The sequence below is a fragment of the Podarcis raffonei genome, chromosome 16 (assembly GCF_027172205.1).
Source record: "Podarcis raffonei isolate rPodRaf1 chromosome 16, rPodRaf1.pri, whole genome shotgun sequence".
Classification (NCBI taxonomy): domain Eukaryota; kingdom Metazoa; phylum Chordata; class Lepidosauria; order Squamata; family Lacertidae; genus Podarcis; species Podarcis raffonei.
The window spans coordinates 38,041,061-38,057,281 of record NC_070617.1 but is presented as its reverse complement, the minus strand read 5'-3'; the positions used below and the strand labels follow the sequence as shown (position 1 = coordinate 38,057,281).

The following is a 16,221-nucleotide window of genomic DNA, read 5'->3' as shown; positions in this document are numbered from 1 at the left end:
CCCCAACCTTATACTTTACACTAATGTCTCACAACAAATGTAACTTATTTGTAAGAAAGACTGTACAACCTGAAAAAAAGAGACAAGGCAGGTACTTTTGTAAACCAAGAAAATATTTAATAAAAATAAATTAAACATATAATTTTTTAAAAATAACCCTGTGCGGGGTGCTTTAAACTGGGATCAAAGCCCAAGGCTGAAGAGTCTGATTCAGACATCATGGCAGGCCAGGGATTCATTCTAGATTTCGTTTCTCAGGATCACAAACCAGTTTCCCAGTTTTGACAAGCATATGACTTGCCTCAAACCAGGTGTGGCGGCAGGGTTGGGGTCCAGGATGGAAGGGGAGAAAGAAGCCCACCATTCCCTTGAAAGCTCATTCTTGTAACACTAGATTATGGCTTGTTGTTTCTGTATGAACCAAGCTAGTGTTAGTTTACATCAGCCAAAAGGGGAGGAAAGTGTGGCAGGTCTCTGCCCTGAGGAGATTACAGTCTAAATAAGGGGTTATATTTGCAGACCCTCCAAGTGTCCCTATTTTCCAGGGTCAGTCCTGGATTTTTAGAAGGCACGCCAGTTTCTGATTTGATCCTGGAATGTCCCGCTTTTCCTTAAAAGGTAATTGGACCCCTGACCATTAGGTCTAGTCATGGCCGACTCTGGGGTTGTGGCGCTCATCTCGCTTTACTGGCCGAGGGAGCCGGCGTACAATTTCCGGGTCATGTGGCCAGCAGGACTAAGCCTCTTCTGACGAACCAGAGCAGCACACGGAAACACCGTTTACCTTCCCGCCGGAGCGGTACCTATTTATCTACTTGCACTTTGACGTGCTTTCGAACTGCTAGGTTGGCAGGAGCAGGGACTGAGCAATGGGAGCTCACCCCGTTGTGGGGATTCGAACCGCTGACCTTCTGATCAGCAAGCCCTAGGCTCTGTGGTTTAACCCACAGCGCCACCCAAGTCCCTCCGCTTTTCCTTAGGACGTACCTATTTTCATCAGAGAGATGCTTGAGGGTATAGAGTTATGTGACCCCTTCAGAATAATTTGCAGCAATGGCTAGTAGAATAAAAGACCAGGAAGAAAAAGCTTTTAAGGAAGATTGGGGGGGAAATGTAAATATTTGAAAAAACTATTGTAAACAAATCAGGATGTTAGCAAGATTAGAGTAAATTCAGCAGTATAAAGCAGATTGAGATAAAACGGGGGGGGGGGGCGGGGATATGGAATAACCACAATATGCAGCAGTAAAATATAATTAAAACGAACCATGGAAGGGGGGTGGGAGGGAAGTTGATGTTAGATGTATGGTTTGTGATTTGGTAAATGTTAATGTTCAAATTTTGTAAAATTGAAAACGATAAATAAAACTTTTTAAAAATAGCAACAGCCTCACACGAAAAGACAGGTGTGTGTATTATGACTCCATTTGACATTTTAAGTTAGCAGTGGGCAGGTTATTGACCAAGGGGGAAGAGTCTGTGCCCCTCCTGATGTTGGGCTGAGGGGAGCTGTAGTCCAAAGCATATGGGGGGGGGGAATTCTCCTGCTAACATTATGCTAACAGCAGTGGCTTGGGGAAGCTGTCTTGCTGGTGCCAGAACCGTTCTGATGGAGCCTACAGCTGTATCTGTTGCTTGGTGTCAACCTGCACACTAGCAAATTAAGCAAGTTCATTTGCTTCTAATGAAGATACATCATTGGCTTCCGAAGATCTCTCTCTCTTTTTCCTTCTTCCTTTTCTGTGAAGGTTTCCTTGCTTGGAGAAGGGAGAACGTGATACTATTAATAGCTTTGGTTCAAAATGTGTATTTTAGAGAGTCTTGAAATAAGAAGCAATCATGATGGAGAGAATCTATCAGGGACTCTTTTAGACTCCTTGACAACACAATTTGTGCCTTTTGTGGCTGTCACTCTCTTTGCCACCCCCAGCCCCCTGCTGTGGTGGGTTACAGGCTACAGTGTCAATCATATTTACCCCCCGTTTCAAAGTCTCTCTCCTTGATGGTACGAAAAGGTGGTTCAAAATAGACAGAAGCTTTTCTGAATTCAGGAAGAGGAGAGAATTGCAGTCATCGCCCCAAATCTTCCCTTTGCTTTGTATCCCCAGCTTGTGCCAGAACTTCACTCAGGAAGGAATTATAGACCCTCCTTCCTTGGAGGTATTCAGGCCCCTCTTCCCCCCTCAGCACCTGCCATCTGAGGTGTGTGCCACTAACATCAGGGCCGGCTCTGGGAACTGCAAAGGGCAACTAGCTGCTTCAAGAACCCAGAGTAAGCAACTTGCAAAGAAATGTGTGGTATCTTGTATTTTTGAACTCACAAGGTCTCTACCATGTCCCTCTTCCCTCTGTGTTGATGCAGCTGCTAAACTAGAGAGCAAAGGGGCTCTTGCATAACCAGGAACAGAGAAGGGATCACAATGGGAACACTTGGGAATCTCTTGGGAAAGAACTCTTTGTGCATTGCTGCTCAGCCTTCAACGGGAAGGAACCCCAGCTTTGGAGGGCAGGATTGTCAGCCGTCATCGTTCCTTCTGAGGCTGAGAATTTGCTTCTTCAGCATTTTCTAGCAACACAATAGCATTTTCCAACACACCCTCTGGGTCCGCTAGTTCAACCTGAAAGAAACATGAGTTTTGTGGGGTTTTTTGCAATTTAATACATTGCCAAAAAACAAACAAAAGGAGACAAATCTGCATAAAATTTTCATATGCTAATTTAAATATACAGATGCCAACTTAGAAATAATTAGGTAAAGGGACCCCTGACTGTTAAGTCCAGTCGCAGACGACTCTGGGGTTGTGGCGCTCATCTCACTTCATTGGCTGAGGGAGCCGGCGTACAGCTTCCGGGTCATGTGGCCAGCAGGACTAAGCCGCTTCTGGCGAACCAGAACAGCACACGGAAACACCGTTTACCTTCCCGACGTGCTTTCGAACTGCTAGGTTGGCAGGAGCTGGGACTGAGCAACAGGAGCTCAGCCCGTCGTGGGGATTTGAACCGCCGACCTTCTGATCAGCAAGCCCTAGGCTCTGTGGTTTAGACCACAGTAAAAAAAATAATTACTACTGAAACAAAACAAAACAAAACAAATAAAATAATTAGGCCACAGTAATAAAATAATTAAAGTAAAGGTAAAGGTACCCCTGCCCGTACAGGCCAGTCTTGCCAGACTCTGGGGTTGTGCGCTCATCTCACTCTAGAGGCCGGGAGCCAGCGCTGTCCGCAGACACTTCCGGGTCACGTGGCCAGCGTGACAAGCTGCATCTGGCAAGCCAGCGCAGCATACGGAACGCCGTTTACCTTCCCGCTGGTAAGCGGTCCCTATTTATCTACTTGCACCTGGGGGTGCTTTCAAACTGCTAGGTTGGCAGGCGCTGGGACCGAACGATGGGAGCGCACCCCGCCGCGGGGATTCGAACCGCCGACCTTTCGATCGGCAAGCCCTAGGCACTGAGGTTTTACCCACAGCGCCACCCGCGTCCCATAAAATAATTACTGCACTCTAAATAGAAATAGCAATGCCTTTCTGCATAGTGGGGAAGGCTGTGGCTGGGAGAGGCGGGCCAGTCTGCTCTCTGATGATGGGGCCCTGGGGCTCCATAGTACTTGGACTCAGACTGAGCAACCCTTCAAACGGAGGATAACTCCAAATACAGGACAGTCCTCTTACTGCTCTTCAAACTGAATGAGGGTAGGAAACGCCAGGGGGAGAAAGAGGGGCTAGCCTATGGAAGCATTGCAAGTCCTCCTAGCCAGTACTTAAACTGGCAACATTCCAGCTCCCCACATAGCCTTTTAAGCCCCATTCCAGGGATGGGGAATCAGTTTCAGCCTGAAAACTGGCCACCTTCTGGGAGCTGCACGGCAATGGTTTGCAGAGCAAAAGCAGGTGTGGCAAAATAGCAATAAAAGACCCACACACCCGGCAAAAGGAGAAACAAATGCACACCTCTCTATTCCCCCACCTCACCCCATTGTTACTAACACAAACGCATGCAGCACACAGGGTTACAGCACACTCTCCCCGTCTTTCACACACACATATAGATTGTTACAGGTTTTTTGGGGGGTCAGGGGTCAGTCAGGATGACTCCCATGGGTCCCTTCCATGCCTGTGGGAGGCTAGAATCTATAGGAGGACGCTTGCTGCGCTGGACAGCCCAGTTCTTTTGTTAAGGCAGTGGCCTTAGGTGCTCACAGCTAAGTACCCACCATTCACATCTTTAAAAAGTGAGTTCTGTTGCCATAGAAACTAATGGATGGGTCTTTCCCCGCTTTGTTCCTTCATTCATTGACAGCACTTATATACTGCCTTACAAAGTGATTTACATAAAATTATTACAATAATTATTACAATAATGTTCCCTTTGGGTCATCCTGCCCTCCCTGGCTGCAGACTCCCATCTACTTTGCTTCTGACCCGGCCTACTTTTGGCTCCCACCATCAGCTGACTTTTCCTGTGGGTCAACTGCCCTTCACCAGAAAAGGTTCCCCACATCTAGCTATTTGCACCCTCCATGCTTAAGAGGCCAAAGGAGCTGAGGTGGGCAAGTCCTGGGGGCAGCTGGAGCAGAGACGGAAATTGCTCTTCCCTCTGCTCAGGTGTTGGCTTGCAGGAAGAGACAGTGGAACCCACCCTTACGCACGTTTTGGCCTTTGGGCCTGCGGGGAGCCTGTAACCTAGAGCTTACCTTTGGGATGGGATACTGAGTTGGTGCAGGGGCTTCGTCACGGCCAAAATCAATCATGGTTCCGCAACGGGGAATGTCTGCCACCCAGTAGCCTTCATAAAGTTGCCCCGTGTCCAAGTAGATGAACTTCCCTGGACCGTGCCTCTTTCCGTCCTTCCAGGAGCCTTCATACCGGTTTTCATTTTCTGCAATTGACACAGAGATTTTTGTGGGATTGATGCTTTTTTAAAAACACACACACACACACACACAGAGAGAGAGAGAGAGAGAGAGAGAGAGAGAATCTGTCTTGTGTTTTCACAAGGCCCTGCAGCATCTCCTAACAAGTGGTTCTATCATGGTCTAGTTTGCCCCCCCCCCCACTGGGGCAGGTCATTGTGGCTGTAGACTTTGAACCTGAAGCACTCCGTGCCTGGCTTCCAAATTGAAAACGCACAGAAAAGCTCAAGATACACGTTGATCTACCCACACGTAGTTGTTATCCCTGAGAAACGTAGAAAATAACAGGATATATTTATCCAAAAGTCTTCAAACATACACATCCCTTTAAAAATTAGCTGATGAAGGTGAATACATCGAAACAGGGCCCTGTCGGCCTGAGTTCTTGGTGTGCTTTTTTCTTGGAAGTAAATACCCCGCTGAAATGGACAGAACGGAACCTGCTTCTGACTCAATGGTCAGGAGGACTGCAGAGAAGTCCTTTTGCTCACACGCTCCTAGGTATGGTGGAATTCTGGATGGGGCAGTTCTGAGAAGAGACTGGAGAGCGGGAGCTCCCTCCCTCTTTGCTTATTCGGAAAGATTCCTATACTGCTCTTTGGTGATGCTTCCGAGACAGTTTATGAAAACATTAAGAGTGGAGAAAGAAAAGCATTTGCCTGGTACCAGAAATATATTCATGTGGGTGCCAGGCAAATTTATGTGGGGAAGGAATTCCATCAATGGGGCAGCACATGTCCGTCGCAAGGGCCCCACCAAGCTGTGCCCTTCACAGTTTGGATGCTGTGGTTAACTCCCTTAAATCCTTTTGCAAGAAAGGGAGGAGCCAGCAAAACTGCATGAATCCTACGTTTCAGTTTACCCTTTCTGGGCAACCAGCCAGTACCAGCTATTTGATCTTGGATGGTTGTCCATCGCAAACCTAACAGAAGGCGCATTTACCCCCTGCCTTGCAAAATTTCCAGTTACAGAGCTGACTATATTAAACCTGCAGGCGCAGGAAAATAATAATCTATTAATTAGCTAATTTTAACCTTAGGAAAAATCCAGCCAGTTCATGATCAATTGGGCAATGTCTCTGGAGGACCAGTTATTCAATTTGTGATGGTGGCAGTGGTGATTTAAAATCCATCATATCCTTAACACCCAGAACATCCCAGCAGGTATTAATTTTAACCCCATAATCTTCTTTTCAATGCCTCGCCTCAGTTTTGGAATAGGTGATGTTACAACAAGAGCACCTCAGAGCACATGCAAAGTGAATTTGCACCTCTGCTGAGGAAGTGTCACCTTCAAGGGTTTCAGGTAAAGTGATATCAAGTCTGAATCCTCTTGAAATCTGTCAAGGCACAGTCATTACCTGTCCTTTTAGAAACTAAAGACATTTCTAGATAACCACCAAGACTCTAAATCTCACCAATTTCCTGATGCTGGAAGTTAGATACAAACAGATCCTGGACAGCCGTGTACCGTAATTAAGTGTACCTGCCCTCGGCATAACCTGGGCAGGACTACCAAACTGTTGCTTTAAAAGTTCATGTAAACATACCGCCAGCTATTAAAACAGTGGTAAATTATGTGATTGCTCAGCATGGCACAATAATAATTTTAAAGAACATTTTAATCCTCCCTTTCCTCTCAGGAGGTCAGTAAAGCATATATGGGTCTGTCCCACATTTTACCTGCATAACAACCCTGAGAGACGGGGTTAGGATGAGAAGGAGCAATCAACCCAGAGTTCCCAAGCTACCTTTGTTATGACTTAGTGGGATTCGACCCCAGGTCTTGATGGCTCTAATTAGTCCAGCCTGCTAACCCCAGCACCACATTGGCTCAGCCAAGCACGGCATGCTTTCAAGGCGGTAGCGCAGGACTTGGAATCTCTGGCCCAGGAAACCAATGCGCCTCTCCAGGCCTTGATCTCTTGCCCTTGGGATTCTCCCCAGGCCTTGCCCCCTCACTGGCCCCAAACCTTTTTGCGTGGCTGGAATACATCCATGAACTCCTGCCTCCCTGGACGGAAGAGCAGTTGGAGAAACTGGCCTACTGTGCAAAGGCAAAAACCTACATTTGTCGCTCTGCCCACTTTGCCCTGTGACCCTCAGGATGCCACCCAGAAGGGGGGTAGTGTGGCCCCCAGACTGGAAAAGTTCTCCCATCAGAGCCTTAGCCAGAATGGCATGGCAAGGAGAGTTTGGGTTTTACGGGTGTCTCCCTGCCACTGACATTTGATCAACACACGTGTGACTGCATATACACAAGGGGACAGGAAACTTAAACATAAATTTCCTCAGAGCCTGAAGAGGGTGTCAGTGAGGGTGGAGGAAGCCCCAAAGAGAGTGGGGGCTCAGCAGGGTAGTGGTTGTTGTTTTTTACACAGATGTGTGGGGTAGCACAGCCATCGCTCCCACTTTTCTGAGCATCCTCCAGGGCGCTCCCAACTTATGTGATTTTTGCTTCTGTGCACAGGGGCCCTGTTCTTGAAACCACTAAAACCCATTAAGTCTTCAAAAGACTACTGTTGTGAGCTGAGGCAGGGTAAATGGAGATATGTGGCATGGACAGCCACAAGCCGTTGTGTTGTTGTCATTGCGCAGGCCATCTTTTGAGCAGCAGTGGCAGCAGCAGTCTATCTGAGCAAAGAGAGCTGAGAATGTCGGCGGTGGCACCATCTGGCCAGCCTTAATGTGCCCCAAGTTCTGTTCTGGGGATGGGAGGGGCTGGGGCCCGTTCTGAGCGCTGCCCAAAGGCATAGAGGACCAGACCTCTTGAGCATCATGGACGCAGCAGGGCGGTACTTACTCAGGCGGAACATGCCTTGCCCGCTTGGCTTGTCCTCAGACCACTGGCCTTCATAGATGGAGCCGTCCTTGTAGTACATTCGGCCCCAGCCGCTTCTCTTCCCAACAGCCCATTCCCCTTCGTAATACTCCGTATCTGAGTAAAATTTTATTCCGTATCCCTAAAATCAAAAGATATTCATGTGGATGATCACAACAGCAAGCTTTCTCTTTAAAATGTTTAACTTTTATGTTAATTTTCTTTCTTTAAAAAGTCAATACTTGTTGCTGATGCCCATGTGATTTGCTCCCCGCCCCCCTTCTAGAAGCAGGACAAATCGGTCAATTTTTGTTTTCTCTCAGCTTCTCATTTCTCCGTGCCAACTTTGTGGTTGTTGTTTTTTTAATGTCCTCATAAAACTCACCAGAGTTTTAGTGTGACTTTCTCCTTTTTGTATGCAAGTTTGCCTAACAGATATTTTTTTCCTTGCTATAATGCTGTCTTCACCAATAGACACATCTTTACGCACACAAGTACCGTATTTTTTGCTCTATAAGACTCACTTTTTCCCTCCTAAAAAGTAAGGGGAAATGTGTGTGCGTCTTATGGAGCGAATGCAGGCTGCGCAGTTATCCCAGAAGCCAGAACAGCAAGAGGGATCGCTGCTTTCACTGCGCAGCGATCCCTCTTGCTGTTCTGGCTTCTGAGATTCAGAATATTTTTTTTCTTGTTTTCCTCCTCCAAAAACTAGGTGCGTCTTGTGGTCTGGTGCATCTTATAGAGCAAAAAATACAGTATATGTGTGTTTGTGGACATTACTGGGCTGGAGAACTGGACTGCAACATTAGGGGAAGTGCAGATTTTGAAGGATGCCTGGGTTGTGGTTCAACAAATTGTTTTGGAAAGTGCCAATTAGCTGGGTTCACCTTTAAATCCGAAATGGTTTGAATTTCTGAGCACCACAGTTGAAGGAGGACATTGACAAGATGGAATGTTTGCAGAGGAGGGTGATCAGGGGTCTGGAAATCAAGTCTCATGAGGAGCGGTTGAAGGAGCTGGGTCTGTTTAGCCTGGGAAAGAGGAGGCTGAGAGGAGATGGAATGGCCTTCCTCACATATCTAAAGAGTTTCCCTGTTCCAGAGGCTACGACCAAAACCAAAGGCTTCAAGTTACAAGAAAGCAGATTCTGATGGTAATGGTAAGAGCCATTCAGCAGTGGAATGGGCTCCCTCTCTTTCCTGGGAGGTTTTTCAGCAGAGCTTGGATGGTCGTCTGTCAAGGATGCTTTAGTTGAGATTCCAGCATTGCAGGGGGTTGGACTAGATGACCCTTGGGGTGCCTTCCATCTTTACAGTTCTATGATTCTATTAATTTCTCCTCCATCCCTACTTTCTGGGCTGAATCCACACCACCTCCCAAAGTGTGAAGACAAAGTATGCAGAGGTACCTGGCTCCGTTTACCTCCCCTCATGGCTTGCTCTCTTCCTGTCACTCAGAGACAGGAACAGAATTAAGGAAGCCATGAGGCTCCTGGAATTAAAAGCGGGTGTGCCAACTTAAATAAAATATTGGGGGAGGTTGTTAAGCCCCACATAATCCATCATATGATGCAGTGCGCGCACACCATTTAAAGGGGGGAGGCAACAGAGCTTTAAATTTTCACCTCAGAAAAAGGAACAAGACACTTAGTGAATTTCAGCAGGAGTCTATTGTAACAGGCAGAAGAATGCAGCAGCTCAGAGCTTTGGCAATTCCACCCCACCCCCCACCCCCTATTTCTGATATTAATGCTGATCAGATTCTGGCCCTTGGCTCACTTTTAAAGGCGTACATTCGCATACGCCATTGCAAAAGAGCACGACTTACCCACATTTTGTCATTCTTCCACCAACCCGAGTAGACTTTCTTGTAGTCTTTTGTGATGGGATCAGGGAGGCTGTATGTCCCATATCCATCCCGTTTTCCAAATTTCCAGTCTCCGCTGTAGATGGCCCCTGTCCTCTTCCATGTCTGCGTGCCCTTGCCTGGCCATGGGGAGAAAAGGCAGGAACTGGTAGCACAGACTTTCTCTCGTGACCAATAAAACTGCCCGTGCATTATGGTTTTAATTTACTTGAGCCAATCGTTTCCAAACTAGATAAATGAATAGTTATCTAGTTCTGAGAGAAGTGCATGAAGCAAATCCATGGAAGACTGCTGTGAGCCCAAATCGCCCACCTACAGAGGAGGTTGTCCTCAACATCGCTGCATGATATTTATTTATTTATTCATTCATTCATTCATTTCATAAAATTTATACACCGCTTGATTGTAAAAAGAAAAAGAAAAATGATTTACAAAGGACATAGGAAAGGGGTCACCAGTGCAGTGTCCCAGGCGTGTGATGGCGCCCTTGAGGTCTTCTTCCCCTGACAACGTGGTTCTCAAAGGGTGCAATGCACGGCACTGGTGTGGCAGCAGGAGAGGATGGCAAGTGTGGCTGGAAGATTCCAGGACAAGCAAATGAACATTTAAGAATTTCAGTGTAGCACAGTATCAACTTACTATTTTCTTTATTTGCAGAATATGGACAGATCTCTTTTCAAAACGAGAGCGAGATCATCAAGTGAGATCATCATTAGTGATTACTAATTTAAAGGTTGATCTCTTTAAATCTCTTCTCCCAAGCAGCGGCGGAACAAGCTGATCGGGCGCCTGGGGAGGTGCCTGTGCCCTGTGCCAGGGGCGGGGCCAGATGGGGCAGGATGCTCCGTGGGGCCTCCGAGGAGTCTGCCTGCCTCCTCCCACTCAACCGCCCTACAGCTGAGGGGGGAGGCATTAGACGAACCGTTTGGGGCAGCGTGGAGCCTGCGGGCGCCCAAGCCATTGCGTCACTCCTAGGAGAGTCGCATGGCTCGGGCGCGCTGCAAGGCCCCGCAGTAAGTGCCGCTAAGCATTTTGTCACCTCCTCAGTGGTGACATCCGGGGCGACCCACCCACACCGCACCCACATCCTCCGCCCCTGCTCACAAGGGACCTGCTTGCCTCAACATGCATTGGAGAGGGATCCAACCTGAGGCTAGTTTTGACATTGTCAAAATATGGAGGAACAGCCTTGTGTTTTTCTCCCAGCTGCCCTAGCAGCTTCCTGAAATAGTTTGTGTGGATACTAATTAAGTCCTCTTGCATGCAGCCTCAGACAAACTGTAGACTTCTTTATTTGAGGGAATCACTGGGCTTCTCCAGGCTGCTGTTTTTTTGCCTGGAATATCCTGCAACATCTTCTATTATTCTTGTTCTGGGTTGTCCTTACCGTGTTTTAGGTTGTCCAGCCATTCGCCAGTGTACCGATCGCCATTGACCGCGTAAACGGTGTGCCTTAGTCCACATTTCTGGGCCTTCCTATCCCATTCATACCAAAGAGGGTCAACTGTCCTGGGATACTTAACAATGGGCATACTTTCCTTGCCTGGAAGGGGACAAATAAAAAACTTAGGGATATCTGAAATATAATTAGAGAGACAGTTTTCGTAGCCATGGGTTCTGCAGGATGACTGACTGACTTTCCTTTTTTACAAGCAGTGTTTTTATCACCTGCGTCATCTGGTTGCTGATCTGAGTGGAGCTTCTCATAAATTAAATACCAAGCTAAACAAGCAAAGGTAATAAAAGAGAAAATTAAAGCAACAATAACTGCACAGCAACCAAGTTATAAAAAATTGAATTAAGAAGTCGGACAGTTAGAGCAATGAAGAGAGCAAGCTGATTGACTGCAGGTGAGATGAGTTCACAGGAAACATATTATTTCCCTGCGCCCGAGAAATGCTTTAAAACTTGTCAGAAGAAAAACACCTCTGAGCATGTGCAGAGTTCTCTTCCATCACCCAACATCCATCAGCAGGCACACACATTTAGGACTGGAGGGCAAGGTTTCCAAGGCAGAAAGTATACATTCCAGACAACTTTAAATCTCTCTGTCCTTGCAAATTCTACTGTCAGAGTAAACCTCTGTCTTATTGTGGAAAATACTAGGTGTGACTATTTTAAGGATACGACGACGTCACACCTGTTTCCTGTGTCACTGCACCAAGGTGGCAATGCCCCTGATTTGCATGAAATCTGATTTGCATGAAATGCACCTGATTTGCATGAAATCCCCCTTCCTGAAACTCTGGGGAGTTGCTACTGGTCAATGTAGACAATCCTGAGGTAGATGCAGGATAAGGGAAGCAACAAATCGGACACACACAAACATGCCAATTCAAGGTGCCCAGTGTCCAAAGCCATTCAAGTGAAGTTTGCACCCAAGGCAGAAAATCCTACAAGTGCTTCTTCCGCTAACAATGTGCTGCCCTTTTGTGAACCGTAAAACCAGCTGCCTGAGGCAGCCGAATGGTAGGGCTGGCTCTGGCTAGATGAGTATAAGGCAGCTTTTAAAGAACCTATTCTGTGCAATAGATTATTGTAGTAATGGGACATGATAGACCTAAACATTGTCTCCCTTTACTATGAGTTGGAGCCAAGTCTCTACCCTTTCAGCTTGCTCTGGTAGTTACTTTCCTTTTCCTATGGATTTGTTTGTTAACTTGTTCTTCAGTAAACAGCCTCTTGTTCTGGGCCTACAAAGCAGCTAACCCTGCCATATATTAAATAAGAGCTTAACAATGACCTCGGCCCTACTTCACATGAGCCACCTTGGAAACATATTTCAATTGGGGTATATGCATTTTTCAAACAGTAAATGAGTTACCTTAATAGTCTTATTCCTATGGCCAGATAGCAGGTGGAAGTTTACATTGATGTTATTCTCTCAGACAGCCCTGTTGGTCCACTGCCTCTTCCACCTGGGGATCTGCCTCTGTTCTTTGAAGCATCCTTTAGCTAAGCTATTTTGCCCAGACTTTATAAGGTCATGTTGACATCATAGGTGACATCAAGGGCAAGGGTGTCCATATTGTGAGGCACCAATTGCCCAGGAGATCTTGCCAATTCAGCCTTTTCCCTCTTGGTCTCTGCTCTGTGTATTTTGTTAGCCAGCAGTGGAACAGGGTGCAAGACTCAGGGGCTGGCAAACCATGAAGCTGTGTGTAGATTTAACAGTTAAACGTAAAGGTAAAGGGACCCCTGACCATTAGGTCCAGTTGTGACCAACTCTGGGGTTTATTGGCCGAGGGAGCTGGCATACAGCTTCCGGGTCGTGTGGCCAGCATGACTAAGCTGCGTCTGGCGAACCAGAGCAGTGCACGGAAACGCTGTTTACCTTCTCGCCAGAGCGGTACCTATTTATCTACTTGCACTTTGACGTGCTTTCAAACTGCTAGGTGGGCAGGAGCAGGGACCGAGCAATGGGAGCTCACTCCGTCACGGGGATTCGAGCCACCGACCTTCCGATCGGCAAGCCCTAGGCTCTGTGGTTTAGGCCATTAATTTGTCTAATCCCCTTTCATTTGATAATCAGTCCCTCTTCCCAGGGTATTCTGATAATTGTAGCTCTGTGAGGAGAATAAGTGTCCTCTAACAACTCTCAACACCCTTAGTAAGCGCTAGTTCTTAGGATCTTTGGTGGAAGCCACGGCGGGTAAAGTGGTATCCTGGTGCTTTAAATGCATTGTTATTATTTAATAAGTTTGTATACCACCTTTCATCCAAATAACACAGGGTGGCTTACAACATAAAAAACCAAAATGAGAATGCAAAATACCGTATTTTCTCGTCTATAGGACGCCCCCATGTATAAGGTGCCCTCTGTTTTTGGGGACTCTGATTTAAGAAAATGGGGAGAGATGGCCCCTGTGTATAAGACACCCCCAAATTTAGGACATTAATTTTTAGGGGGGAAACCTAGTCTTATACCCATAAAAATATGGTATATAACAAAGACAAACGAGAACAAACTGATAGCCCTGCCGCACACATTTAAAAGGCCACAGATTGATTGATAAGCCTGGTTACAGATAAATGTTTTCACCTGGCGCCTAAAGATATATAAAAGGAAGGTGCCCAACGAGCCTCCCTGGGGAGAGCATTCCACAAATGGGGGGCCACCACAGAAAGGTCCATGTTTGGTGTGGACGTGGCCTTACTCTCTAGAACGTGCGCATGGGACTGCCACTGGATTACAATGGGCCCACCTGGGCTGGTGATAGTTCAAGCTGCAATAGGGAAATTGTGGCCCTCCAGATGTTGCTTGTCTTCAACTCCCATCAGCATGGCCAACAGCTGGGGATGATGGAAGTCCTCATCCCTGGTTTAAAGGTGAGAATGAAGCTCTTCGTTTGACACTGCATTTAATCCGCCTGAACCATTGTTCTTCTGGCGTTAAGAAGATGAGCAGGGAGATGGATTACGGATTGTGATCCTCTCCGTCCCCTCACCTGTACACTTGTATCTAATGTCCTCCTCCTCCTCCTCCCCACCTTGATATGCTTCCTATACTCAAATACTCACCCATGGTTGAATGAATTCAGTGCTGGAAACCCTCTATAGAATTATATAGATGAACATCTGCAGAATTTGGCCTGTAATAGAGAAATGCTTTGTTTTTCTGGTTGCAAAACAAAAACAAAATATAAATGCCAATCAATTTTTGTTTTTTTAAAAAACCCAAGTTGTGATGCGAAATACTGATTCATATCTATATCAGCCTTTGCCAACCTGACGCCCTCCAGATGTTCTGGGTTACAACAGCTGTCCTGGCTGAGACTGATGGGAAGGCATCAGGTCAACGAAAGCTGATTGGTAATGTACTTAATTAACTGTGCCACGTGATGCTGAGGTAGTGTGCCCAAAGCATTTTGAATGTGTTTTGGTTCTGCTTCCATTCACTTGGGTTATGGTTGGCTCCAGAGTCCAAGGAGGCGCTGTTCCTTCTAGCATCTTACGTCCTCAGAGACCAGGCAGCCCACAAACAGGAAGGTGGAAGGCCAATTTAGTGGCAACTGGCCACCAGAGGTAGTCTGCCTCAAACCCTAGATATATAATTGTCATAGCAAATAGGCACTCATCAAGCCATCGTCCTCTGGGAACGTGCCTGATCCCATTTTAGAGCCAGTGTTGTTAGTAGGCACTGATAGACTTATCTTCCATCAATATAATAATAATAATAATTTTTTATTTATACCCCGCCCTCCCCAGCCAAGGCCGGGCTCAGAGCGGCTTACAAGCAATAATAAAAACAAGATATAGATTTATTCCACCTCCCACAAATGCACACTGCTGGATTTACATGTAGTTTGTAACTGAATCCCTTCCCAAAGGCAATGCCAATGATCTGGGGCAATGCCAAGATCAAAACCTACGTATACTAAAATTCATTCTGATCCTAAATTTTAAGCAAACAAGGCCTCATAATCAAATGCTGTCTCATATACACTTTAAAGCAGCCAAACTCCAGATCTGTCTAGCTAAGGGGGCTCCTTGCTCATGGGGTTGGGGGAGTTCGATTCTGTTTAGTTTCACACAACATGCAAACTGAAACACAGATATTGTCGAAAATTCACGATTCTCTGAATTCTGCAATGCAAAAATCATGCATAGAAAAATGCACAGAGGCAACTTGCGCATAACAATGCATGTAGCCATAGAAATAACATACAAAATGCACTGTATTAAGGGAAAGAATGGTGCATATTATGGGAAATTCACGCTAAGATGCTGATGAATTTTCTAGAGGATTTTTTTTAAAAAAGAACAAGCATCCAGAAACAGATTTGGAAGTGTAGGGAAATGAATTTAAGTTTGGTACAATGAGAAACCGAGCGAGAGAAACCAAAACGGACAGATTTGCCTATCCCTGCTCACACTGCCCCCCCCCCAAGTCCTGCAGGAAACACTCCCACAGAGTTGTCTTCTGGGACCCTTCAAATAGGAGACTAAGTTTCCTCTCTCTTCCCCTTCCATAATTTAACGCAATTAAAGACTGACCTCAGATCCGCCGCTCTAGGTCTGGACCGTCCTGGGAAACCAGAAGCGCTGCCCAAAAGCAACTGAGGGTGGTTGTGGGGTTGGCATTGGAGAGCAGGCTGGTCACATCAGCTTGCAATGTGGCAGAGGTAGCCATGGCAACACGGGCAAGCCTCTGCAAGAGAGCAAGCCCAGAGACGGACTCCGAGGGTGCCCTGCCCTCCTGAGGACTGTCTGATGAATAGAAGTTGGTCAAATCCATCGGAATCTGTTCACAGGAAACTGCCTCTCTTTTGGGGGGCGACGCATATGCAGCTAAAGTGTGGGGAGGAGTCGACACAGTAGCCCACTGCCCCTCCTCACACTGGAATTTGGCTTTTTTTCTGGGTTTGGGGGTTTGTTTGTTTTCTGCAGAAATACATATATGTTTAGCATCAAGAAACAACTGAATAAAATTTATATACTGCTTAATTCTTAGGGTGCTTAGGTGGTGGTGTTGGGGGGTGTTGCTGTTTTGTTTGTGGTTTTTTGTTTGCATTTTTATTATGATGATGTGGAAATTGTTCAAGTTGGTTGTGTACTTTTTGATGCTTTATTTATTGTTTATGTGTTTTGAATTGTGTATTTCCCCCCATGTTGTAAGAC

The 16,221-nt window shown here is 46.4% G+C and overlaps 1 protein-coding gene across 3 annotated transcripts; it reads right to left on the bottom strand.

The window, feature by feature from the left end:
• Window positions 1–2,289: 2,289 nt before the first annotated feature.
• Window positions 2,290–15,709, bottom strand: MORN3 (MORN repeat containing 3). Of its 3 annotated transcripts, XM_053370212.1 has the most exons (7): window positions 15,598–15,709; window positions 14,122–14,192; window positions 10,988–11,143; window positions 9,562–9,719; window positions 7,717–7,876; window positions 4,696–4,880; window positions 2,290–2,618 (listed from the first exon to the last, which is right to left on the bottom strand). In XM_053370212.1, the coding sequence occupies exons 2-7, from the start codon at window positions 14,123–14,125 to the stop codon at window positions 2,523–2,525; spliced, it is 759 nt and encodes a 252-aa protein (XP_053226187.1). In that variant the 5' UTR covers window positions 14,126–14,192; window positions 15,598–15,709; the 3' UTR covers window positions 2,290–2,522. The 3 variants fall into 3 exon arrangements, with proteins under 3 accessions (XP_053226187.1, XP_053226188.1, XP_053226189.1); XM_053370213.1 differs by lacking the exons at window positions 14,122–14,192; window positions 15,598–15,709 and adding an exon at window positions 12,425–12,572; XM_053370214.1 differs by lacking the exons at window positions 14,122–14,192; window positions 15,598–15,709 and adding an exon at window positions 12,206–12,229.
• Window positions 15,710–16,221: the final 512 nt, after the last annotated feature.

What these genes read in the sequence shown, in the direction of transcription:
- MORN3 (XM_053370212.1), bottom strand. An exon ending in GCAAGGCATGTTCCGCCTGA is followed by an intron (nt 4,881 to 7,716) that starts GTAAGTACCGCC and finishes TGTCAATTGCAG; the next exon opens with AAAATGAAAACCGGTATGAA. An exon ending in CTCAGTATCCCATCCCAAAG is followed by an intron (nt 2,619 to 4,695) that starts GTAAGCTCTAGG and finishes TGTTTCTTTCAG; the next exon opens with GTTGAACTAGCGGACCCAGA.